This window comes from Rhipicephalus sanguineus, chromosome 11 (genome assembly GCF_013339695.2).
Source record: "Rhipicephalus sanguineus isolate Rsan-2018 chromosome 11, BIME_Rsan_1.4, whole genome shotgun sequence".
Classification (NCBI taxonomy): domain Eukaryota; kingdom Metazoa; phylum Arthropoda; class Arachnida; order Ixodida; family Ixodidae; genus Rhipicephalus; species Rhipicephalus sanguineus.
This window is the reverse complement of record NC_051186.1, coordinates 34,355,615-34,382,865: the sequence shown is the minus strand read 5'-3', so window position 1 is coordinate 34,382,865 and position 27,251 is coordinate 34,355,615. Positions and strand designations below refer to the sequence as shown.

The 27,251-nt window shown below is 45.8% G+C and overlaps 1 protein-coding gene across 5 annotated transcripts in view; it reads left to right on the top strand.

Annotated features, from left to right (window-relative positions):
• Nucleotides 1-27,251, top strand: part of LOC119374519 (spidroin-1) — a 96,070-nt gene that overhangs the window by 29,597 nt on the left and 39,222 nt on the right. For all 5 annotated transcript variants that reach the window (XR_007414372.1, XR_007414373.1, XM_049410884.1 and 2 more), the window contains exons 4-8: nt 4,098-4,157; nt 6,481-6,525; nt 8,623-8,703; nt 12,190-12,282; nt 19,093-19,128. Coding sequence is in view for 3 of the 5 variants with exons in the window: in XM_049410884.1 (XP_049266841.1) it covers nt 4,098-4,157; nt 6,481-6,525; nt 8,623-8,703; nt 12,190-12,282; nt 19,093-19,128 (315 nt within the window). In the remaining 2 variants the exon portion in view is untranslated. The remainder of the gene's footprint in view (nt 1-4,097; nt 4,158-6,480; nt 6,526-8,622; nt 8,704-12,189; nt 12,283-19,092; nt 19,129-27,251) is intronic.

Genomic DNA, 27,251 nt, shown 5'->3' with positions numbered 1-27,251 from the left:
CTGCCACAGAAAAAGTAATTATGACGGTGTGAAAATATCTCATTCCCTTCATTTCTGAGGACTTTCGGGAGCACTTTTGAAACACCTACTATATATATATATATATATATAGATATATATATATGCGAGGATGGTCCGAAAGGACCTGACGCACGCAGTGTAGCGGCACGCCTATATACATTTGTCGAGGTGAAGTAGTCTAGGAAGTAACGGTAATGTAAAGCATGTTTCCTCTATAGTTTCACCGTCGCCATGGCTGTGAGTGTGGCACACTGCATACGCGGCCCGTGTGCCGTATAATGTGAGTCCCGTGGGACAGTGGCAAGAATTAAGGGCAAACCGAGATAGATAACGGCTGCGTGCGTGCTTCCTGCCCGTGTGCTTAGTGTCCGATGGCACGAGTATTTAGTTTAAGACACGTATCAAAGCCCACGGACAAACGACGCATTCACTTCTGGACAACCATGCATACATGTGTGCGTACACACTTGTCGAGGCTCCTGAAACACTTCTTTGTGACAATGAGTGCTGCAGGGTGGTCGTCGAATAAATCTGAATATACTTGCCTATGTGCCCGCGAAACTGGGGAGAGCAAGAGTGCCTGTGTAAGAGTGAGAGTACCTGTGTGCGCGTGAAGAGAGTAAGAAAACGCACATTGGAATCAGAAGTTAGCCTGACTGGTATTCCGCTATACGCAAGGGAGTTGCGGAATACCGGATAGCGTAGGAGACCTTGCAAACGAGTTTCAGCGTACGTACGCCGACAATACGCCAGCAACTCCAGCGCAACTGTTAGCCGCCGCATCTGCGCAATGTGGAATATAATAGAGGCTTTTAGCTTGTCCGGTACTCCGCTATACGCAAAGCCATTTACGTATATCTATGTACCGGGTGTGAACTGCGCATGCGCGTGCCTTACCGGAAACGCCAGGTACAGCTAAAACGCCGGAAAAACATGGACGCCCCGCCCAAAACGGTTGCCGTTCACCAGGAATCTATCAAGTGGTCACCGTGCGTTCTATGGCACGTGAGTTCTGGACTGACTTGATTGCTTTAGATTTGTGTCTGGAAGCTTGGTAAGCAAAGTATTAGCCATGATTCGGCACCGTATGCGAGAGAAATACTCATATAAATATGTTAGGCTTAGAGACTAGAGATCGGATCCTTCCGCAATCTCGGAGGCCATGGATTACGTGTTTGCTAGTTCTTTTTACGCTCCATAGCTGACAGACAGAAGACAGAAAAATGACAGAAGCCTGCTGTTTGTATAAAATCCGTAAATTCAAAGAAAAGTAATCGCACATCAAGGTGTCCGCGTCCATCTATTCAGTATAGAAGAAAGCAAGTTGCGAGAGCACTCCGCACGAAAGACGAGGCATGCATTTTTCCTCAGAGAATTTTACGGGACTAGGCTTAGCCGTCAGTCAGCGTGACAGCCGCTCCACAGAAACACACTTGCATTCGGGCCCACAAGGTGCACATGCAGCGAAGTACAGCTTCTTCAGAGCTGCGTTCATAGTCTCTAAGAATCAATACATACGTCCAAAACAAAGCAAAATAGGACATGACCGACGCGCGCGATCGCACATGCTAAATCGACGGGCTTAACTGACATTGCAGAAACAGAAGCAGCCGCGCGTATGGATACAAGGTCAACGCTCGTGAGAAACTAAGTTAAACGGTTATCGCTGCCAGTAAATTAAGTAAAGCTTGCTGGTTAACGAAGTTGGAAGCCGTCATGATTGCTGACGCAATGTGATCGCCACACGCCTTTATCCTTTTGTGCGTTACTTTCTTTATCGCAATGAGAAATGGCGTGCACAGGCTCGAGTTCAATTTCAGTTCGCGGCGGTCCATGCATGTCGATCCGTGCAGGCACTGACCAAACGACGCGCGATCTGCTGCTTGGCGAGAAAACGGGTCTTAAAAATCCGTCTTATTGCGGGATTTCAAGTTCCAATTATATCCTTATTGAAGTTGACTTCTTCGATCCGCATTGCTGACGCCTAAGAAAATATATTCGTAAACAATACAAATTACAAAGAAGGAGTCGCTTGTAAGTGTCTTTAAAAGTCCGCCTTAAAGCAAGATTTTCTGTCTTCATTAAATTCGTCCTGAAGTTGACATATAAATGTGGAGAAAGTAAAGTGGACGAAAAGATAACCTGCCGCCGGCAGGGACCGAACCTGCGACCGTCGAATAACGCGTCCGATGTCCGAGAGCTTCGGACGAGTTATTCGAAGGTCGCAGATTCTGTCCCTGCCGGCGGCAGGTTATCTTTTCGTCCACTTTACTTTCTCCACATTTATATCCCACTTATTACAAATAACACCCTCTATACTTTCCTTGGCATTATTGTCTGTTGGTTCTCATTAATATTGTGCTTAACAAAGAAAACGAGCTTCAAAAGTAATCTTCTTTCCTTTGTTTTGTAGAAGCACCATTTCTTTTGAAACCTCTTAATCACACGGCCAGGGGCTTTATAAGTTTATATAGGAAGGTATCCCTTCCCCCTTTACCATACACGTATCTACTAGGTACGCGTATTTTTAATGCACGTATGTGAGTAGCTACGTCCAGCTCACAGTACAGTGTTGACAATTTGCGCATGATTGAATTACTGTGACGCAACGGTTAACGCGACCTTTATTAGGCCCTGAAGGCACGGTGAAGCGATCACACCCAAGGCACAGATCTCGCAATCAAGCAGCGTCCCCACCACCGACGAAGGTGTGATCGCCTTGGGTGTGATCGCTTCACCGTGCCTTCAGGGCCGAATAAAGGTCGCGTGAACCGTTGCGTCACATTACTTGGAACTACACGCATGAGTAGTTCAGGACTTAAATAAATTGAATTGCTTAATTAAGCGCACAAGCTTAAGGGGAACTCGTTTTGTTAGCTGGTGAACTCCAATATAATTCATTATGTGCATATTAAACACAGGCCTCATGTTCCTTACGTGAAACAGCACAGTGGAGTGGGGCTCATTAGATAATAATCAAGTTTGATTAGGCTTGTGCGAATAGTAAATTTGAGGTTCGAAGCGAATTCGAAGCGAATAGTGATTTTGGTCGAATAATTTCGAATCGAATTCGAATAGTATATATCAACTATTATAAAGAAAAACGAGCATATTTGTCATGACCCCACGAACCTGCGCAACGTTTTTTTAATAATGTAACAAGGCATGTGCAAATGTCATTCTTTTTGGTTCAAAGGAAGTGGAAGCAACTTTGAATAATAGCAGCATTTGGCTTTCGGTAGAATGCAAGTGATAACCTGTTAAATATGTTACATTTTAAAATTTACTACACTCGTAGCGTACAAGCCGGTATAACAAGATTTTAGACTTAAAAAATGATGAATCGATGTGAGGATAATATGCTCATTTAACCTTGAAGTGAGGCTTCGCGGCAGTGCGGATTTTTTTGGAAAGGTGTATTTACGGTATAGCATTACTCCACTGCAGTAAAACCACCTTTACATGAAAATACAAACGGAGAGTGCGGATTTTTTTTGGAAAGGTGTATTCACGGTATAGCACTGCTCCAATGCAGTAAAACCACTTTTACAGGGGGTTACAAGGGCACTAATATACACCTATTCGTTCATTTCGAATACTTCAAAATTTTCAAATATCGAAATTCGAATCGAAGCGAATTCGAATACTGTATTGTTCGTTCGAATATTTGAAGTGCTCGAATATTCGCAGAAGCCTAAATTTCATGCTTCAGAAATGGTGGAGCATGAGCGGTCCGAATGAGGCGCTACGTATAGAAAGACTATATCTGCACAGTAAGCGGGAGTGAGCAGTTTCGATTTAAGCGTGAACCTAGAAGTCGATCACAGTTAGAAGCGGGCTTTGGCTATAAAAGCATTAAAATGGTGGAGGAGGCCAAGAAGATTTGGTCGTAAGGTACAAGCAAATATTTATATCCATTTCTGAGCGTCGGAAGATTCATTTGCAAGTTCTGCAGTTGGAGTAATGAAATGCTTCTTGTGGTCTGTTTGAGATCATTATGTACCTTGATTCAAAGAAACATTTACATGCAAAATTAATGAGGACCTGACGCACGTTGTGTGCACGCATTTTCTCAGGACAGGGAAAGATTACTAAACCGAACAAGCCTCCAACCTCAACTGCTGCAGGGACTGCGGGTGAGTGCAGCTGCTGCATGTTTAAGAAATGATTTCGCGATGAAACATGTAGAAATAGCACTATATGATTTGTAAACCATTCTTTCATCCTGTTTTGAAGACTGCTTAGCACACATACTTCTTGTGTTTACACTTTCCATTTTTTCCCCTTTTTCTTTATGGGTGGTAGGAAAAGGAAATACACACTGCTTTTATTAGCGTCCCTGTGCGAAACATTCTACCGTCATGTTCCTTGTTATTCTTCATTTATAAGAAAGAGGTGACACTATTTAGGAGTACAGTGAACAGAACTAGTTGGTACGGATTCATTTTGTTGCAGCGCAACAAAGACGGGTAAAATTTCAGGCATTAACAGGACGAGACACAGCGCTGCATATAAATTGAAATAGAAATTTTTATTTGAAGAAACGTGTTCTTACAAAGAGGGCGAAACTTTCGCACCTGCGCACCCTAATCGCGACATACATGCTTCCAAAAAACTTGGAGGACGGTTGCGCTTCGCCTTCAAGAGTAGAACGCGATAGCTTGATCGGGTCCCGTGCGCATCGCCTTCTCAACTGCTAGCCTGCATTGGTTCTCGGTGCATGCCTCAACCATGCAGTAAGGAAACGAACGACTGTGAGTGTAACATTGGCTGTTTCAAAGTATCCTAGAATGCCTACTGCAAATACAGTTACGTGCCCATTACACCATAATTATTCCTTTTGCGAATCAGCGAAGGGACCACATCGCGTCCTTAAGGCAACACGTGATCCTACGCAGATGTTCACTTTGTTGATGCTTTTGCTGCTGATGATGATTGAATATGTTTCAGCGCTTTGTAATGGGTAGGCCTTTCAAACACCAACTCGTTGCGCAATTCAAATGTTTTGACTCCTGGCGTGATCCTACGCTTCTATCACGCAATATTATATGCGATAAGAGGACTCCTTCCACTACATGACATTCATGTAGCGTTTTTTTCAGAAGCAGTTGGAAAAAATAGCGCGGTTCTGTGGTAGAACACCCACTTGCCGCGCAGACGGCCTGGGTTCGATTCTCACTCGAAACCTAAGATTTTTGTTACTTATTTTGTTTGCATCTTTCTCGATTTTTCGGTCACGGACAAGATCATGATTTTTCTCTCACAACCAACGACGCCGTCACCGACACCAAAGCCGAAGCCGGAATTTCTGCGAAACGAGCTCTTCAACGCTGTCGCTTTAAAATGAAATACAAAGAAAGTCAGTCAGGTTTCCAACGAGCGATTCCTTTTGCCGCTCACGCGAAGCGCTGCACCCTCTTGTTTGTGTGACATGGTTTTTTGTCGTCTTTGTCGCACTGTAACAAAACGACACTATTGTCTTTGTCACCCGCGTCAACCTATTTGTGCCGACTTCACGATGAAACCCTCTCCATCATTCTCCGCTAACTTCTGTGTTGCGCCAAATGGTTTTACCTCCCTAAAGTTCCGCCTGCAGACGACCATAGCATTTGACAATGTGGGCTGCCGCTTAGAAGGCGACAGGGCAGCGACGATAGCGGCGGCTGTGCGATGACGCATCTAATGCGTGCGGCAGCACGAGCGAAAGCCGCGGCCCCTGCGTATCGCTCTCATAAACCACCACGAAGGACACATATTGCCTGTACGTGGAACGTTAGGGAGCACTGCAATCACGGCGCGATAGCAGGCATGTCAATTGGTATGTTTCGGAATTTCGTGGGCACGCTTAGTAAGCAGAAAAACACAAATAATTAGTAGGTAGAAAGTTAGAAGCTGTCTAATCGGACGTTTCGCAAACAGATGTACACCTTTCTGATTGGCATTTGTTGCCCATTTTCGTTTTTAGAAGTCAGTCAAACTTGCCTAATGAAGCAAATAAGCCCAACACAGAAATAGTGCAGCACGAAATAGTGAGCAACATGCATTTGACAGCGTCGTCATAGAGTGCATCGACATAATTGGGAACTCCTGTCTAAAGTTAGCTGGGGCACCCTGTGCATTTCGCTGTGCATCCCTGTACATCGCTGTACAGACACGAATCATTGTATGTACATAGTTGTTATACCAAAACGCAGTAAGGTCGGTAGGGGGCTTTATGCCGAATGTTGCTCGCCTGAAAATGCGTATGGTCTAAAACACTGCAAAGTTAAATGTACATACATACGTCCACTTGCCCTAAATTTTTGTTCACAGTGGAAAGACTTGTGTCAGCTGCTTCTTGATTGCTTACAAGGCAAGGATAGTCTTATTTAAACTAATGAGCTTCTATATTGTGCCTAAACAACAAACTTATTTATTGATCTCACCATTCGCTTACTTGTTGGTTTATTACACCTCTAGGCGGTGCAACTGAAAGCGCAATTTCGCCAGCAATGGGTGGTGTGGGTGAGTGATTCTGCTTCTTTCAAGTTAAAATCAGGGCTCTATCATTTCTGACGTCACAAAGCTTTTCGTTTACTAAAATACACGTTTTTTGTTGTATTTCTTTATTTTGCACACATGCATCCTGATTTTATTGGTTTTTATTTCATCTTTTGTTTTTCCATTAAAGGCCGCTAATATCACTGGCAGGCAACTCACGCATGTTTTGCCATGCTTTTCGTTCACAACGAATCTTGTAATGCTGAAATATTGTTATGATGCATTTCGAGCGCATTCGGGATACGCAGTAAACCGAGCACAGCCCCTAAGACAGGAATAAACGTATGGAAATACGCATGGAAAAACAGAATATCTATTAAATATACTGATACTCTGGTATAAAGTGCCCAAATTTTTTATTAATTATTTATTGCTATATGCTGTAAAGTAAGACCACTATTATTCACGAATAAGCGTTGAGAATTAAAACAGGGATGCTAGATGGTAACGGCCGGTTGTTTTTGTTATGTACCATGGCGGTCGACTTCTGGTGACACCATGATGATAGGAATACTTGGGAGATCTATTTAATTCAGGTTCTTTAAGCTCACCGAAGCGTTTTTTGTGTGTAAAAGAAAACCACCGAACTATTTCATACACTGACGATACCACGTGTCTAAGATATTACTTTGAGCGATAATATTTTACGTGCCACTGATCGGGTAGAGACACGAGATGATGAAAATTATCGACTTTATGTTTCAGTACTATTCTCTTAAAGAAACATTGGAGTTTTCTGTCATTGACGTCCAATAAAATTGTTTCGTTTGGAAGTTTATGGAATTTCAGGCTTGTACGCCAGCACCAGCGCTTGAAAGTATCAAGCTTTGTTTTTCTTTGATGCTCCCACAAAGTTCTGTAATCAAGCTCATACATTATCACAGGACAAGCTAAGATAGAAAGAATAGAAAATGGATCTAGGGCTCGTTCCTTTCTTAGACACAACCTAAAGAAGCCAAAAGACAGTGAAGACAATGAAGGAAGGCATAGGGGGACATTATTTGTAGTTCCTAACTATAGTGTAGTAATTAGGACATAAGTGGAAACGAAATAAAGTGAATGAAAAGCAGCTTGCCGTCGGTAGAGCCAGCGCCACTCGTAACCATGGCGGTGAGTGTGGAGGCAGCAGGCGAGGCATTCGTTCTTGCCATCTCTCTCTCTTGACTATGTCCAGCTTTCCTTAGTCTTAATTCTGGCATTATCAATATCTTTCTAAAGCTCCTCGAATGCCATTCCTTTTTTTGTGAATGGTGAGCTCATCCTCTGATCTTCTAGAAGGTCTCGTTTCAAGAACGTCACAAAGTACAGCCACACTCACGCAAAGCTACTCTGACACGAAAATTTTCAGTTGTATTTTTTTTGCGTCAAATACGGCCGCCTCACTCAGTTTGTGATGCACAAGCAGCCATTTTGTATGTTTTCGTATCCGACGTCATCATACAAGATATATATATATATATATATATATATATATATATATATATATATATATATATTCTTTCCTCGTGAGTATTATTAGCTGACTATACCACGCCACAAGTATTTGTCATTCGCCGGAAACGAATCTAGGCAATGTTTGGGGTCGGCAAAAAAATTAATGTTAGAAAATTAGGGTAGAGTTTGTTTCGGTATTGACATTTTGCTCATTGACCAATGGTTTCCATGACCATTACTTCTCCGCCGCGGTGGAGCAGTGGTTATGGTGCTCGCCTGCGCACCCGAAGGTCACGAGTTCGATCCCGGCAGTGGCGGTCGCATTTCGATGGAGGCGAAATACTAGAGGCCCGTGTGCTGTGCGATGTCAGTACGCAATAAAGCGCACCAGATGTTTGAAATTTTTGGAGCCCTCCACTACGGCGCCTCTCATAATCATATCGTGGTTTTGGGACGTAAAACCCCAGTTATTATTAATGATTCTTATGGTCTACGTTCCTTCGCTAGCTAATATAGTTACCTATAAACTGAACAGATACGGTGTAGAAGGTAGACCTTTAGTTCATTTATTTAAGTATTTGCAAACGCAGCATGCTAATGAAAGTGTGCCTTGTTCTTGCCTAACAGGCGGTGGAATGAATGACATGTCAATGATGGGAGGAATGGGAGGAATGGGAGGCATGGGCGCCATGGGAATGGGAGGCATGGGTGAGTACAACAGTACCATTCGTACAAAATCAATTGTAATGACTACGAACTGTAAGGCACACTTGTAAACAGTGGTTCATTAAAAAATGGCTGTGCCAGGCCTGTTTCCGAAGCCAATTCGAGTCAGTCAAAATGGAGAGCCAAAATTCTTGATCTGCAACACGCGTTCGGAGAGAGAGAGATAGAGAAAATATGGACAAAGGTATGGAGGTTAACCAAGCTTTGGTTCGGTTGGCTGCCCTACACGTGGGGTATAGGGACCAGGGGAATAATAGATAGGGTAGAGAACAAAGAACAAGGGTAAGAAAAAGAAGAATAAACGAATTCGCGCTGGTATTTAACAGACGCACATGAAGTCTCCACACCTTCAAGTAGCTCAGTAGGGCTTTTATGGCCTTGTGCATAGCGGTCTTGCATCAAGATGATCGAGTTTGACTCCCAGAACAGGTCGTTGAGTCTGGTAGTATGGACAGTAGCATATAATGTGATCAATCGTCTCCTCACAGCAGCATAGGTTGCATGCCGCACTGTTGGCCATTCCAATGAGATGAAAGTATGCATTTGTAAATGCCACACCCAACGACATGACACACAACAAAGTTGCATCTCGACGGGATAGTCTGTATGGCAAACGAAGTCGTAAATTAAGGTCAATAGAATATAAGCGCGAGTTGGAGAAACCCTGTGTATTCCTTTGTAAATCTGTGACAAAACTAGCATGCGATTGCAGTTGTCGCGCTGCGTCCGTTCTAGAGAGCGGTATGGGCATCTGCAGGTCTTTTGGATGATCCGATCATGCAGCTTTATGAGCGCGGTCATTGCCGGCAATTCCGCAATGCCTCGGCAGCCACTGAAATATAATATCATACTCTTTATCGAGCACTTGGTGGTAGTCTTGCCTTATTTCGTGTACTAGCTGCTCGTGGTATTCATGCCGTAAGATAAATTGTAATGTTTGTAAGGCTGACCTCGAGTCGCAAGAGATGGCCCGTTGATTAGGTGGCCGCAGAAGTACGTACTTGACCGAACCTTGAAGCGCGGCGAATTCCTCTGCTGTCGACGTCGCGGTGCGGCAAAACTTGAATGTTATTGATATGTCGCCAGATAGAACAGCCATTGCCATGGTAGAGCTGCTGGAATTAGTGGACCCATCGGAGTAAACGTGTATGCGCTCACAGTAGGTTTCATTTATAGACACAATGACAGCTGCTTCAGAGCTAGTGGGGTCAGGCGTGCCTTCTTACCAATTCCACGAACCGATAGACACACATGACGTTGACGGAGACACCACAACGCAGATGCCGGGCGCACTGCAGGCTTGAAGCCAGATGTTTGTATGTGATGACGTTTTGTCACAATACCGCAGAATGAAGACGTGGCCTCCGTGCTGGCTAATGCGCTAAAAATGTGATGGTAGCCGTGGAAGGTGCCGAATGTGCGCTCTCAGCCTCTCAACAACGATATGAGTCGTGACCGGCTGTTCTTGCGCAATAACGATGGTGGCAGCTGTCGACGAGCATCTGGGAAGCATCTGGGGAGGCCAGGAAATGTCATCAGTGTTAGGGCTTGTACGCTCTGTAGTGCACGGATATTAGTCTTGCTCGTGTTTGGCAGGGCCTGAAGACTGTATCGGAGAAAATCGAGAAAGAGGGCTGTATGTAACTGCGGCTTGGAGGGCACAGATGGGCCCCATGATTTTCCGGTAACGAAGTCAAATATATTCCTAATACAAATTAGCTTTTTTGAGGCAAGAGATACCGGTCTTCCAGGTGAGATCATGGTCCACGATCACACCTATAAACCTATGGCTGCTCTTATAGGCAACTGTTTGGCCTTCACTGCACACTGGGTCGAAGGACGTCGGCTTGCGTGTAAATGCCACTGCTGCGCATTATTCTGTAAAGATAGTCAAACCTTGCTGGCAAAGGTATGCAGATGTCAAGGTTGCCGCCTTCTGTATTTTATATTGTTCAGTGGATAGCGTTATTGACCTGGTGCAGTGGCGTAGCCAGGGGGTAGCACACTGGGCCCGTGACCATGCCCCCTAAAATTGTTTCCGTGGCATACAGAGCACAAAATGACACTCGAGCACATGTGCTTGCCCGGCCCCTACTTCAGATCAAGGAGGTGCCCGCCCCTCCTCCCAATAAAAAAATTCTGCCTACTCCCCTGATCTGGTGACCTCCGTTCAGCAGCAGAAAACTACAAAGCGGCTTTCGGTGGCATCGCTCTCAGACGTACAGGCACCTAATGCCACACGACCCATGAGACCATTCTCGATGCTTTCAAGGCAGCAGAGCTTGGAACAGTTGAAGTTTAGCGCTGCGTCCTCTCTGCCGTCTTTTACCTCGTCCTTTGCGTGTTTTTCGCGCTAGCAGATATGTCCGCAGTTAATACGCACCAACTAGCCCAACTCGCTTCGCTAATATTGGAGGTCACGTCTTTCGATGGCTTAGAAGCTACCTCAAAAAGAGATCATGCACTGTTTATCCTAACACAAGATGGACCTACCGATAAGCATTTCACCAGTCGTGGTGTCCCATAAGATGGTGTGTTGAGCCCGACCCTTTTCAACCTAGTTCTGGTGGGGCTTGCCGAAACGCTACTACAAACGGCTAAAATATCTCTATGCTGATGTCTGTACTGGGGCATCCGGCGTGACATGGCCTCAAGCGCACGCAAGAATACGCGTTGCGTAGGCTGCTATTCGGTGAAAAGGAGCCTCAGTGTTTGAGAATTGGGTCAAACGAGGACAGTGTTGGTTTGAACGCTCGGGATCTGCTTTATAAACTTTCAAAACACTAGTATATTTAAGTTAACTTTGACTCGTGCAACTCCAGCTGGCAGGAGAAGTTGTACTGCGGTTCTCTAGCATGAGTGCGGCTTCCGTACATCGAAACCAAATAAACCGTACGTAAGGGTTTAAATTACAATGCTTGCCTACGCCTACACTAACGCTGATGCTGTCTGGTATCCTCTTTTGTCCGTGTCCTCTTGCACTGTTGAACCATGAACATAATCTAAACTGCGCAATTTTTTATAACTTTTCGGTGTTCTATTGGGTGACGTAGCCACGGACGCTCCCTCCAGTTTGCCTTTGTCAGGTGCATTCTTTGTTAATTGTGTCAGACACGTGTTTATGTCTCATTATAGCATGAGAGGTAATTGTAGAAATGCGTACACTGTGTTTGTTAATTTGTCAATGAGACAGTTGAATGTGATATAATGTGCACCTCGGCTCTTCAACAGCTATTTAAGAACAAACAACAGCTGCCCGCACGAAATCATAACTAAACGTCAATGGTATGTTGTCGCGCACTTTATATGACACGCTCTCTGCAAATACGAAAATGCCAGCTTACACTAGAGGATAACTGAAACATTGCTACAAGTGATTATATATGATCATTGCTATAGCAACGCTTTTGAGCTACGAACATTCGTAAAATGTCTGTTGACGAGACGTCTTTTTGATGTTTCCGCAAGGTGGATACGGAATGATGGACCCTATGGGAATGGGATACGGAATGGGAGGCATGGGTGGCATGGGAGGCATGGGAACCTTCGGCAAGGTCATGAGTAAGTGATATTTTCCATTCCGTACCGGTGTGAATCGTTTTGTAATGTCTGTAGGCATGAGGAATTCCGGTTGCTGAAGGGCAGGCCACAGATACACTAACTGAGAAATGCTATGAGAGACCCTTTTACTTTTCAGTTTGTGTTCCCACGCCTGCCTTTCAGTGAAACGAAACCTCAAGCCTTAACTTCGACTTGTTCTGAGCTTCGGGGACATTAAGAGAAGGCACGTTATTTCAAATTCGAACTATTCTTGTCGAACCAAAGGCCATTTGAGCATCTATCTATCTATCTATCTATCTATCTATCTATCTATCTATCTATCTATCTATCTATCTATCTATCTATCTATCTATCTATCTATCTATCTATCTATCTATCTATCTATCTATCTATCTATCTATCTATCTATCTATCTATCTATCTATCTATCTATCTATCTATCTATCTATCTATCTATCTATCTATCTATCTATCTATCTATCTATCTATCTATCTATCTATCTATCTATCTATCTATCTATCTATCTATCTATCTATCTATCTATCTATCTATCTATCCGCCTTCATCTAGGAGGTGCGCATCGTGATGATTTACTTATTTTAGGGGTGCGCGAATAGTGAAATTTAGGACCGAATCGACTACAAATCGAATAGATATCATATCGAATAGAATACGAATACGTATGGAATGCTATTCAAATAGTTGTTATAGTCAGGCAACCATTTTCAAGCCAGGCCTAGAATTCTACAACCTTTTATTTCAAACAAATATTTACAAACTTTAGAAAGTAACGTTACCGTCACATTAAACCAACGAAAGATACAACAATTATGTAAACTGAGGTAAGCTCGTATACAGTAGCGACTAGAGCATTCAGGGCATTTTTAGCTGTAGGTAGAATACAGCAGTTACTTCAGTATTTGAGGTGGTGCTTGGTCACCAGCTTTTAATAAAATTAAGTTCTAAAACTTAAATAACATGTCCTGAATGAACATCACGAGTCTCATGATAATGATAGTGGATTTAGAACATATCCGCTTCGGCGACACTGGAGTTTAGAGCAAAAATTTCTTCATCTGGTGATGGGTAAATGTTCGATAGCCCTGTAAAAACTTGAGCTGAATGCGTCTTGGTAATGCACATGTTATACTAACAAAAATGATCCTTCGTTCTTCCAAAGTGTTGTTCACTTTTGTGCATTCCGTGGAGGCTGATTATTCGAAGGTTATCTGAAAAACACGGTTGACCCCTTCGTCATAGGAATCGGTACAACACGAAAGTGAACCGTGTCTTCTCAGGAGTAGTAGACTGTCTATTGCACATTGTTGTATGAGAGTTGCACAACGTCTATTGGTGTTTGACAGCTATAGCACCGTTGGACGTGGACGCACCCACGTTGACGCCTAGTGGCACATCTCCATCCCGACGACTAACATCCATGATCTTGACTTAACCCTTGAGGTAGCTGAAGCAGTTAACGTACACCCGGACACAGCATAAGGTAATCGCGCGTAAAGATGGCATCAACAAGCACCTAATGAACACTGGTTTTCGATATGCACTGATTCAAAGCGTCGTCATCTGACAGCGCAAACGCCAGGCGTGTGCTCTTCAGTAATAAGGTAACCTACGCCTGTGCATGTACCACACAGCTCTTCAGGAACGCGAGAGGCAGAGCTTGTAGCTTGAGCCGTGAACGAGGGAAGGCATTCCGATAATTGTTGCAAAAAATCACTCACTGCGCGACATTCGCCCGTCGACGTCATTGCTTTCTGTGCCGCTTATTTCAGCAGCTTTATTAGGCTGTATTATCGCACTCAAAGCACTAAGTGGTGGGCAAACGTCGTTGGTGCATGTTGAAGCCGCACTACTCTGTCCACGAGTCGTCAAGCTGACACGACGCAAAAGGCAAAGCACGCACTGCATCGTCACCAAACCTAATCATCGTGTACGGCACGTTGCACCAACCGTAAATTATCCTACAATAATGCATTGAAAGCCTCTGTTGCGCTGAAAATACAGAAGCGCTCCATGTCGGCACTCGTTAATGTCATGATGCAGTACTTCACCACTTCTAGACGGCGACACCGCCCCGCTAACGAAGATCACTGCGAAAGGGGAGGTGCGAGATTGAAAGATATAAGGCCCGCATGTAAAGCCTCGTGCATGGGTCTCAGGGGCATAGTGGGTAGAGCGATGCGCACCTGTCGTTTCGGAGCGAAAGGTCATGGGTTAAATCCCAGGTCATCCAGATCAACAGGTTGTTCTGGTTATTCTTTGTCATCTGTTCGAGTACATTTTACCGACGTCACTTCCGTGGCGGAAACGATGTCAGTGAGGTCTTGGTGGACCCTGGCATTAACCACTTTCATATTAAAATATTTGGTAGTTCGAGTATGCGCTATTCGATTCGGGTACCAAATTGAATCGAACGCTATTCGATTCGTTATTCGGAATTTTCGAACATTAGCACATTCCTGCTTACTTTCGTGACCGCGGAAAAATCAGTTGTTTTTGGGTAGCCCAGGAAATATTTTTTTCTTGCCACAGAAATAGGTTGATGCTCAAGTGTAGTTTATAAAATGGTAGAGGAAGGATGGTCTTTACAACAATGCTAATTTCAAATAACAGATTTATTTTCAATATCATCAAAAATTATCAGAACAAAAGCATCAAAAAGAAAAAAAAAGTAATAAAAACATCAACGCTACTCTGCACAGGATAAACATAAAAAATGTGGCTGATCCGTCCGTCATAGCAATCGGTATAACACGAAAGGGAAACGTGTCTTCACAGAAGTATTGCTTATTGTATAGCGATATATAAGAGCTTGCACAATATCTATTCGTGTATGGCGGCTATAGCCCCGTTTGACGTGGATGCACCCATGTTGACGCCTAGTGGCACGTCTCCATCACGACGACAACGCCCATGATCATGATTAAACCGTTGTGGTAGCTGAAGTTGTGAACGCACATTTGGACACAGCGAATCTTGAATCCCGCGTAAAGATGACATCAACAAGCTCATAATCAACACTGGTACACGATATGCACTTCTTCAAAGCGTCGTCAATTAAGGAGAGAAACGGCACGGCGTGCGCTTTTTAGTAATGGGTGACCGACGCCTCTGCTCATGCATACACTACCACACTGTGCTTCAGCAACACGGAAGGCAGGTGTTCGTAGTTTGAGCCGCAAACGCGTGCGTCCCGCTATCCTCTCTCTCGCTCCACCAATGCCCGACATTCGCCCGTCGAAATCATGTCCTTTCTGCAATGCGTATTGTAGCAGTTTTGTTAGTCGGTGCTCTCTCATTCGAAGCAGTCGGCGGCGCAGAAATCCCGTTGGCGCATGTGGAGCTGCACCACTCCGAAGAGCCGGCGCGTGCTAACACGAAGTGAAGGGCAAAGAACGTAACTTAGGGTGCTTCGGCGACGCCAGCGCGGCCAGTGTTCCTCGCTAGTATCGAGGCGCTTTAACCGTGACCTCTGATATGGCGCGTTAGTAAGTGTCGATCGTGACGCATTATATCTTTTCACCTCTCACAGACGGCGGCCCCGCCCCGCCCCGCTCCGCCCCGCCTACCTACACCGCCTGCAGAAAGCACCGGGCGAGAGAGAGTTTGTGAAAGATATAAGGAGCGTTCGTGAAGTTTCCAGCAACATGCCAAGGTAGCCTACTCGGTTGAGCGTCGGGCGCTTACCGCCGCGGCCGCAAGGTCGTGGGTTCTATTCCCAGCGGCGGATCTCTTTCTTGTTTTTTTTTTCTTTCTCACCCGTTGGCATCCATTGTATCAACGTCATATCCGTAACGGATGTACTTGATGGAACCCGGCATAATACACTTTCGTGTTAAAAAATCGAAATCTACGTTTTGAAAGAAAGAATTCGTAGAAACATCAACGCTACTCTGCACAGGATAAAGGTAAAAAGATCGAAATATATGCTTGAAAATTGAATTAAAGGCAAAGCCCTTATAGAATAATAGTGCAAATGTAAGTTCTATAAGTACAAAGGTTTTTTACAAATATGCAAGGTATAAGCACTAGTGCCTATCATGCCAACGCGCGGAGCAATTTATCGACGCGGGGAAACAAAGGTTGGGTCACTCTGCGGTGGCTTTTCGAAAATACGCATCCATGCATACTTATATGCGTGGTTGCATATCTCTCTGACGACTTCTGCGGTGGAAAACAACACGAAAAAGGCGCCGCGCGGCACTCTGGAGCGCTAGGCCGAGGTCCACTCCGTGCCCTCTTCGCGGAGAGAACTCCGCTGTTTCTGCAGCCGGCGTGCAATGCTCCCGCCCAAACGAAGTTGACACCTTGCAGATAAGAGCTGTGGCCTCTAGGGCGCACTGGATACGTTTACATCAACGCGCGGCAACGATAAAACGGCCCGATGAGAGGACGAAACTTACTGGCGGATAGCTGCTGATGTTACGTGGCGGTGTGACGTACTTTCACCGTCCGTACAGTAGTCTGACGAGTCGAAGTCGTCTTCCACGTCTGTACTGCTACCATCCCAAAATTCCTGCTCAGGTTTCCTGGAATTCATTTAAATTCGCCATTCTCGTGGAGCACCGACAAGCGTCATGCCGCGGGTGCCCGTCGACGCCACGTCTGGAACAGCCAGCGCTCACCTACCCGGCTGCGCACGAGCTTTAAAAATCGCCCCGCGGCGGAAAAAGAAACAAAAAACTGGCAAGTGAAACTGATAGAAAAACATGCTCTTTTACCCTTTGGATGGCGTTAGCTGTTCAGAAGCGTTCAGAGAGAGCCAAAATTTGAACTTGAAGTCATCGTTAGCACACATGGGAATAGGCGCGGTCATGAACGTGTTAGCTTTATATGTACCAAAGGATGACATGACATGCATTTATGAGTGGACAGTCATGAGTAGTAAATCATGACATGAATAGCAGGACACGTATGTAATGCACGTCATGAAATACATAAGAAGGTGCCATCGGGATGCCATCGCGCTAGCTTGATTACCATGCTATATACAGAGATCAGCATCACATGATGGGCTGCATGACAAGTATGAATGACAGCTCCCGACACGAATGCTTACAGCATGCATGTCAGAAGAATTATGACAGGAACAACACAAATTACGTGGTAAATACACCCTGATGCCGTTGTCGTTTGATTAACGTGATATATGTAGCAGTGTGTCTGCATGCATGAAAGACGTGCAGCAATGACGGACATTAAATGACAGTAATGTTAATGACGACGTCATAAATATTATTTCGCGCGTGTTTTATTGTGATGCATTCAGGTTTCGCCCGCAAAACTGTTAGCAACGCTCGGCGCAGACCGCGCCAGAATGTTTGAGAAGCTCCGCGACTGTTTGAGATCATTCTGTTGAGACTGCGCGCAGGACGAGTTAAGTTGAACCGAGAGCTTACGCGTGCACCAGCGATAACGTTGGAAGGTTCGATGACTGATGTGCAAACGACGACGTGTTCCAACGATGGCTTGATTACTCGACGGCGAATGCTGTTCTCGCCGCTATCAGTGCGCAGCTTGAATTGCTTGTAGTGTGACCTTTCATATTGCGGGCACAAGTTCGCCGAAATAAATATTTCCGTATTTTCGAGTCCTCCGGGAGCATTCTTCAGCGTCACGGCGACGTGACAATAGGAATGACATCAGTTACAAGATGTCATTAGGGTTATTCTTTTAGCCGGGATATCTCAATAGCCATACATAATTGGCATGGCGTCACGCAGATGCCACGACAAGTGGCACACTTACTTGTATAAAACCAACACTGATTGGCCAACGTCCGGCTAGTGCTGCTTTATGGTTCCAAGTATTGGCAAACTGTTGACCAGTACTGGCAAATGTTGGCTAACTACTGGCTACATTTCACTAATACTTGGAAATATTTGCTGGCGGTGGCCAGCTGTGCTGACTAATGTCTGGTAATGCGAATGGTGCCGTCTAACTGACGGCTAATGCTTGTTTGCACTGAATACAGTCGTTTAACCGCCAGCTGGTGGCGGCGAGTGCTTGCTCGAGTTGGCTAACGTTGGCTAGCGTTATATGAGATTGTCTAACTGCTATAGTGGCCGCTGGGCTGGTTAATGGTGACTACAATCGTGTAGTGATGCCTTTCTACTCTTATAAGGAAGTAAATAATATTACATACGCAATACTATAAATGTGACACATAGTTCTGCGTCGCTCGATCCCGCAGAAATGCGCCAAGGAACGTTGCTGCACGTCAGCACGCCCTGGCACGCATCGCTTCTCGATGAAACCGGCGTCTACGCTCCAAGAGTGCCAACGTTAAGTCGAGCTATATGCTTCCAGTTCGACTTCACAGTGTAGTAGGCATGTCTGTCGATGCAATTAGGGTTTTACGTTCAAAAAGGAAGGTGTGATTCGGAGGGACGCCGTAGTGCAGGGCTCCGGAAATTTCGGCTATCTGCTGTTCTTGGCATGCACATAAATCTAAGTACATGGGCCTATAGCATTTCGCCTTCTTGGAAATGTGGCCGCCGAGGCCGGGATTCGATCCCGTGACCTTCAGGCCAGCAGTCAATTACCACAACCACTAGACCACCGCGACGGGTTCATTAATCCAGGTAACGCCCACAGCTACTTTATTTACACAGGGACATCGATTCACCTCGTAAAACTTGCATGAAAATTGAACAACGCACCATAGCCAGCTGCTTGCAAACTGCTTCTCATAACACCTACTTCAACAGTGCTTCATGAATGCCAGGATAGTTTTACGAAGGTTTCCAGGCGCATTGTATTGTACAGTTGTTTGTTGTGTACATTTTCAGTGGGAACAACACTGGCAACTACCGTGGGATCATCACGTAAGTTAAATTTTGGCTGGTACACAACGGCACTAACTTAGTGTACCGCATAAACATGTCAAGCAGTCATCGCTGTTGCGCCGAATATTTAGTCATTGTTTGTCCTGTAGCCCTAAAATACGTCAGTGAGGAAAAAGCACCATGCACTGAACGAGGTACCCCTATGTATTATATGTGTCAAATCTGCCTCTATTAACACGCTAGTTGCTGTTTAGGACATGAAATAGGGTAGGACGCGCATAATATGCTTTATGAGGTAGAAAACACTGAACAGTTACATACAAAAGAACTAGTTACTTCTGGGCCAGGCTAGAATATTTCCAGCTGGCGCTTGGGTAGAGGTACACATCAAGGAAACGGCACGTGGCCGGCAGCGCAATAGCAATTAGCTCGTTAAAGCTGTAGTTCTATAAGTCCAGAAAACGCATTTATCTATGAGAGAGCGTCAACGAAGGCATGCTAATACGCATTTATAACCCTCCTGAAAGGTGTTATAATTTTGTTGTAATGTAATTTTTTTTTGCAATGTGGTTTTCGCTCTTGCAGTCTTGCGCTGAACGGTAGTACACCGTTTAAGAAATGTCAAGAACTGACCATTAAAATATTTATTTGGGCTTTCGCTTATGCTTATTATTGACCCTTTTCAAAGACGGGCATTCAGCTGCCTATGCCGTAACGAGTGTTTCTGTGGCCAAAAGGAACTTTACGACATTATAATGATCTTTAAACCTCTGGTTTATATAAAGACAAGCACAAGCACGCCAAAAATATTGCACGACAAGGGTACTGAATAAACAACATTCTGAGTACAATCCACAAACTACATGCCGTTTCTTCTGACCCAAGCGGTCGTTTCTTGTTTGTCCACGGTGACCTGATTCAAAAATCTCTCCATTCATGGAAGTGAAGGAATAACATCGTTAACCACTGGCTCTTGTCCCTATATGACGGTGTGCATGTAGGGTACTCATTTAGTCTTGATTCTGTCAGTGCTACTGCGCTTAGTTAGATAGAACCTGTATGAGTTACTTAAGCCTTACGTTACCACCATAGAAAGCAACCAAAACTTTATATTCGATAGGCCTGCAGGGTCCCCATTATGCCATGCTTCGTACCGTCCCTTACAGTATCGAGTTTTATCAAACGCCACAGAGAACATGATAGCGATAGAGAAGGTTCTAGGCCCTGTGACGCATTTCCACTCGAATTCCTTCAATAAACATTGACTCGAGGAAAACGAGCGCAACGCGAGCACCTCAGAGAAATTATTGCCCGGCGATGGCATTTAAGCCGAGACGTTCCTGCATTGAACCTTCGCTGACTGTTTGCATTTCAAAAGAATTGGTGAATCGTACACTCTAAGTCTAAATTAACCCAAAGTGGAGTAACGAAGCCCAATGAGCGCGCACGATGAACCGATAGACTGTTGAAGGAGCAACCACGGGGAGATGCAGGCCGTATACAGAGATATGTTCTGTGTGGAAACCGCTGTCAAGGAAACTAACCGCCCTTCTCGCCCTTCTCGATGTGAAGTCAGCTTTCCCAATTTTGTTCGCGGCAGCGTGCTCTGGTTTGTGCAGCGCTCGACAATTAGTTCAACAATCCCGGGGTGCCTTTGCGTGGTTGAGCGTGTGGTGCTGCTTTTGCGTTTCGCCGCACCCATGAAGTTTGGAGCTGGCATCGACACGTCGCGCTGCATTTCTCCGGCGTAGTCACGGCAGCAGGACGCCACCTACTGGGAACGGCGGCCGCGAAGAGAGTAGGCTTATCGAATACATGATTTCAGTCTGACCCTGGGAAGAAATCGACGCTGGATTCTTTAAGAAGTAAGTGATTATTCTTTATTCTGTCGTGCCTGCCGCGTGCGCGAAACGCATCGCGATTGCCGGCAACGATTTCGAACGTGTTGTAGATCGCGCGCAAGAAATGCACTGCGAGGGCTGGCTTAGGCGACAGCTCGCCGATAGGCTTCCAAGGCAACGTCGAGCGGCGCCACTGCTCTTATAGCTACTGGGGGCATCCTGGGCAAAATACTGCCGACCCCGCTTCCGCGCACGCGCAGAGCTATCGGATTACATCTGTGGTGCGTCACAACGCAACTATTGCTGACTAGCAGTGCTCCCGGCCGCGAGTTTGTAATATGCAGAGCGCTCAACGCACGGCAACGGCAGCGGCGCGCTATTGGCTGCGTGCACACAGGGACGCCGCTCCGGACTTCCGCCTAGCAACGGCTGCCACGACGAGACGACGCCGCTCTCCTTCTCGGGGTGCCTTTCGCGGGAATTTTAAACGGTGAACGCGGCCGCCGGGCCCCGTGGAATTTTCGTCGCCGCTTGTGAACTGCTACTACTGCTCTCGCGTTGACCGAAGACGCCGTCGTCGCCGTAGGGTTCGACTGTGCTTTGTGCATTTTGTTTTGTTATAACGGCCAACACGTTCGCCCATGAACATTTGTGTTGTCGCCACTGTCTTGGCGCTGCAGCAAGACGCGATCGGCCGTTGTGTTCTACTGTGCGTTTCTTTTTTTCTTTTTTTAACAGTGAACACGCTCGCCCTTGAATATCTGTGCTGTCTGCTGTGTCTCTTGAGCCCTCGCGTTGTCGCAAGACATAATCGTTGTTGTGTTGGACTGATTGCGTTTGTTTATTTTTTTAACACTGAACACGCTTCCACGTGAATATATGTGTTGTCGCCAGTGTTTTTTTGTGATCTCGCGTTGTCGCAAGACGTGATCGCCCGTGGGTTCGAGTGTGCCTTGTGTTTTTAATTTTATTTTCGCGGCTGTTCTTGCCAACGCATTTCGCAGAGCCCTGCAACGCCGGTGTTGTACGGCTATGACCACGGAAAACAGCGCATGTGAGACGTCGGCGCGCCGCGCGATCGAATGCGTTGAAGACAATGACAGTTCATCGCCTGACGTTGACGTGGTTCGGGCGAACATCACTGATGAACAAGACGCCTGCAGCTGTGTAGAAGGTTACGGCTTGAAGACAAACAGATCGTGGGTTGTAGATTTCGTGAAGTCAACATCAAGGTGTGAAAGGTAATACAAAAATGGTGTTTCATAACTACAAAAATAACTTGCAGCATCTTCTGTGGTGATTTAATTGGCGATAATGTCCAATGATGAGCTGTCTCAATTAGGTCGTAGTATGTGCACTTGAGCCGTCTCAGGTCGTATTAGCTGTGCTCGTTCTACTGCCTTAATTGAATTTTGTGTGTATTTCTTTTTTAGTAAATTGGCAATGTCAATCTGGCTCCCAATCTCTGGCCGATGCAACCTTGGGTCCTTGCTGGTTGTTGTTTGTAATTTATCTATATTCTGTCAGTCAAGGTGCTGGCAATTCTTTCCAACTGAGCTTCAGTCAATCCTTCTAAGGTGTTATGTATGCCCAGATGCGTTAATCTCTCTATGCTGGTGCTTTCGAGCAAGCCTAGGGTCTGCTTAAAAGCTTTCCTTACGAACATATTGATTTTTTCCTTTTCTGTCTTGTTCCATTTAAGCCTAAGAATGCTAGCCTCCTTTCATTCCGTGATACTTGTTTGTGATTCTCCTGATCAGACAGTTGCCTTAGTGACCTTAGTCACTATTTTTATAAGAGTATTGCTGTTATTTCCCTTCGACTCAATTTTGAGTACAAGGACCCCTATAACTTGTTCAATGATGGGGATGCCCCCCACGTTTTTCGTGCAAGTCTGTATCTCCGGGCCACCTGCTGGTTAAGTATGGGTCTGTAAAGGAGTTCTGATTTCTCTGGTGAAAATTCAAGCCTAGTGCCTGTGAGGTAGACTTCCACTTTATCTACCACTTCCTGTAACTTCTGTTCTATTTACCCATCACTGCCTTGCGAGATCCATATGGCAACATCATCCGTGTATACGGAGCAATTGATTCCTTCGATGTCTTCACGTTTTTCTGACAATCCTGTCATAATGAGATTAAGAGCATGAGCGATATCATGGAGCCCTGAGGTGTAACTAAACTGTCCATGCTCCTCACCTCAGACTCGAGTTCCCCCATGTTGAAGGTAACCTTCCTATTCGTTAGGAAGTATCGGTTGTAATTGTATGATCTTTCTCCCAGGTTTAAGTTGGTGACCTAAGTGAGTGGGGCCAAATATGCAGGTTTGTGGAATACTTTCGTGAGATCCAACCATAATGTAGCTCTGGTTCACATTGCGTTCTGATTGCTCTGATTATTTCCCCATCCTATGGTACATACGCCATAAGATAGGAAAATAACTAGAACACAATTACTTATGTGGCTGCGGCAATTTTCGATTTTGTTTCGCCAACCGCTTACGCCACGTATAAAGAGGGCCAAGTGCACACATAATACAACTTAATTGAGACGGCTCATCATTGGACATTATCCCCAAAACAAGAAGTTAAATCATCACAGAAGATGCTACAAGTTATTTTTGAAGTTATGAAACATAATTTTTGTATTACCTTTCACACCTTGCTGTTGACTTGACGAAGTCCACAACCCACGATGTGCTCGTTTTCAAGCCGTAATCTTGTACCCAGCTGCAGGCGTCTTGTGCATCACTGATGTTCACCCGAAGCACGTCAACGTCCGGCGACGAACTCTCACTGTCTTTAACGCATTCGATCGCGCGGCGCGCCGACGTCTCACATGCACTGTTTTCAGTACTCATAGCCGTCCAACACCGGCGTTGCAGGGCTGTGATATGCGTTGGAAAGAACAGCCGCGAAAAAAAAATAATAAAAGACAACAAACGCACACTCTAACAAAGCAAAATGCACAAAGCACAGTCGAATCCTACGGCGACGGCGGCGTCTTCGGTCAGCGCGAGAGCAGGCAAAAACTTTCTTTAGGTTGGACGACACAAAATCAAGACGTCCGCTCTGTTTGAACGCTTCACGAAGACTGCTTTATTTGTTCACTATTTACAGTGCTCTCGTAGAGAGGGAAAATGAAAAGGAGAATAGAAATACAGAAACAACAAGCACAGTCCAAAAGAGTTTTCTCTGCACCCCGCACGTGCAACAGACTTCAAGAACAGAGGGAGAAAAGGCCTTCCCTGTGTTTTGGGTTACGGTCCCTGTGGCTTTCACTGTTCTTTCACGGGGTGGGGGTGTAGGTCGTAAAACGACGATGTCAAGAACGTTCTCCGCTCTTGCCGTACGCGTCGTCGCCTCCAAACTGCGGGCCGCTGCGGTTGCAACCCCGAAAACGACCCCCCCCCCCCGAGTTGCCCTTCTTCCTTCTTTTGGCCGCGGGGTCTCCCAATTAAAGCTGCCCAGAAGTGGGGGCTGCTTCCCAACATTGCGAAAATACAACAAGGTGAAAGCACAGGCGGGACGAAAATTCCACGGGCCCCGGAGGCGCACGTTCACCGTTTAAAATTCCCGCGAAAGGCACCCCGAGAACGAGAGTGCATCGTCGCGTCGGCGAGGGCGAGGCGGCCGTTGCTAGGCGGAAGTCCGCGACGGCGTCCCTGTGTGCGCGCAGCCAATAGCGCGCCGCGGCCGTTGCCATGCGTTGAGCGCTCTGCATATTACAAATGCGCCTCCCGGCCGAATGAAGAGCGCATGCGCGCACGTGTCCTTGCCGCCACCGCTGGCAGATCCGGCGACAAACCGCCTTCGCGGGCAGCGTCTGCCCCCACTAATGTATAGCTCAGCCGCGCGAGCGTCGCGCCCAAACTTGAGCGTGGGTTGCCTATTGGAAGTGACGCCCACCACTGGAAAAGCTGGCGCCACCGTCGGTGTGACGTGTTAGGCAGGATCAGCGGTGAGTCGTCTGCTTCGGAAGCATCTACGCGCGCTGGAAACGTAATTTTAGAATGCCAACTGCGCTGTAACTTCTGATTAAATGGGGACTATCCTGCTTCCTCAGTGCGCTTGACACTTGAAAGTAGTGCAATATGATACGGTAGCCCAGTGCTCAGGCCCGCAGTGCAGGACTTACGCAATTGAGCACAGTGTCAGCCTTCACACGTGTCCGCAGGGTATGAAGGCTGCGTGAAGCTTGGATTGCGAAACTTAGAAATGGTAAACGGTCATCGGCTAAACACGCGTGTGCAGCCAGCACTTCCGCGAGGATGATTTCTGATTCGGCGTGGGGCTGCGATGTTCGGTGAATAGCAGAAAGCCCTCAATGAGACGCTCTCCCGTGCTCGCTGACCAGCTAATGACGCCCTTCTCCTGCAAGCTGGCCAATATGTTGCCCACCTCCATATCGACCCCAACGTAAGGATCACTCCCAAGTTTAGGTTGGCCCATCTCAACTTTAGTGTTTTCTGCGGAGCAGTATGCACATATTCTTGTCGGATAGGTGCCACACATTTTGCGTTAAATACACGATTTTGCCACCAAAATGGCTGGAGAACGTAGCGTAAAATGTTGCGCATTAAAACATTACATTGCAGTCTCAACACCTTGTTCCTATTACGCGTAGCAGCGACTAGGTGCAAACTTCTTTCTTTCTCACTGCGATTCTTAGATCATGCGGGCCCTAGTTAACTGCCGTTCTTTGGAGAACTAGTACAACGAACGTTATTGCGTGACATTCCTTCACCTTCATATTGCACGATGCCACATGTTTCGCCTCGTAGACTGCTTCTCTTTCTAACAGCCGCCGCGAAGCCCGCGGTCTTAGGCATTGGTCTATGCATGTTTTGATTTTGGCAAGTTCACTGGAATGAATAGGGCGTACGGTAGGAACCATGTTAAAAAAGAATGCGTACCGCACGGCATATGCTCATTTTTGTCTTGGTACCAACCAATGAATATGCCATATTAAAAAAAAAGATAAGATGGCGGGAAATTGCTCACCGCGGAGACCAATAAACGTTGAGTAACTACAAACGAGAAACACCACTTCAGTAATTATGATAATAAACCGTCGATGAACTTACAAGAAAAAACATAGATTTTGCTGACAGCGCGCACAAGTCGCCGTAAGCGCTCATTTCCTAAAACTTTTTAAGAAATTATTTTCGAAAAGCTTTGATAACCTCCACACAACAACGGTTACTAGTGTAATGCCGTGGCCGCCCAATCACTTAATTGAGGCTTCAATGTGGTATGCCCCATTTATTTATACAGACCAATGTCACGTAGTTCGCCCTTAAGAATTGCCTGCACTTCACTCAAGAAGCTTGTTTGGGCATACCCCATAGCGGCGACCGCACGTAATGTGCCCTCACTGCACACATTCTGTAAAAAAAATAGCGCTGACAAACAATTCTGTCCTTGTTTTCGTCCGACCTTATTATTTTGACTATAAAAACTTCCCTCGTTTCGAAAGCATTCAAAGAAATGCCCGGAAAGGCTTCCGCGGGGTTTTTTCGTAGAGCACTGACAGGTCTAACCTATGGGGAGTGCGCCAGCGTTATCCTTCCCAGCACGCAAGAGAGGCGTGCCCGACAGAGGGCTACTCTAACTCCTCGCCCCCAATACTTCAGCTGTGCTTTGTGAACGTTTGGGATATCGCTCGGAGGAGCTCTCGCCGATGGGTTCGCTGTAGGTGATCTCCTCTAACCGATCTCCGTCTTTCCTCACTATTAGGGGCGAATCACCTTAGGGTCGCGGCTTGCCGGCGTGTCATGTCGTCGTCGCGGCCCATCATAAACGGGTATGCGCCACAAAAATTGGGCAAATTCAACTACTCCCCACCACTCTATACTATGCATATTATGAGTTAAAGGGTCGTCGTTACTGCCTAAAACATTATGTTTGACTTAGCAGCGGTGTCAGAATTCCCAACGAAATTTACCAAGGAGCTCAAGTTTCTTATCTAAGACCAGATACACAAACGTGCATCTCTACGGTAATCTATTTGAGAAATCACTTCTTGAAACATATAAGCAAAGTGATGATGTATTAGTGGACCGGTGGTGAGTAAAGAGTAAAGAATTTGCTGTGGGAAACACCGGCGCACACTGCAGGCTTCGCCCCTCCCCAGCTTTCACGTTAGTCGAGCTGAAACACTCTTGCTAACATGCCCATTTACCACCATTTTCTTTTTTAATCCCTCCTTATCCCATTCCTTGTGCATACTGCGGAGGTGCCTACTCTGAAAGAACTAGTTGCGGGGTGCACTTTCCTCTTCATCTCCCGTTAGTTTATTTAGGAATCACTTCCCCCCTTTG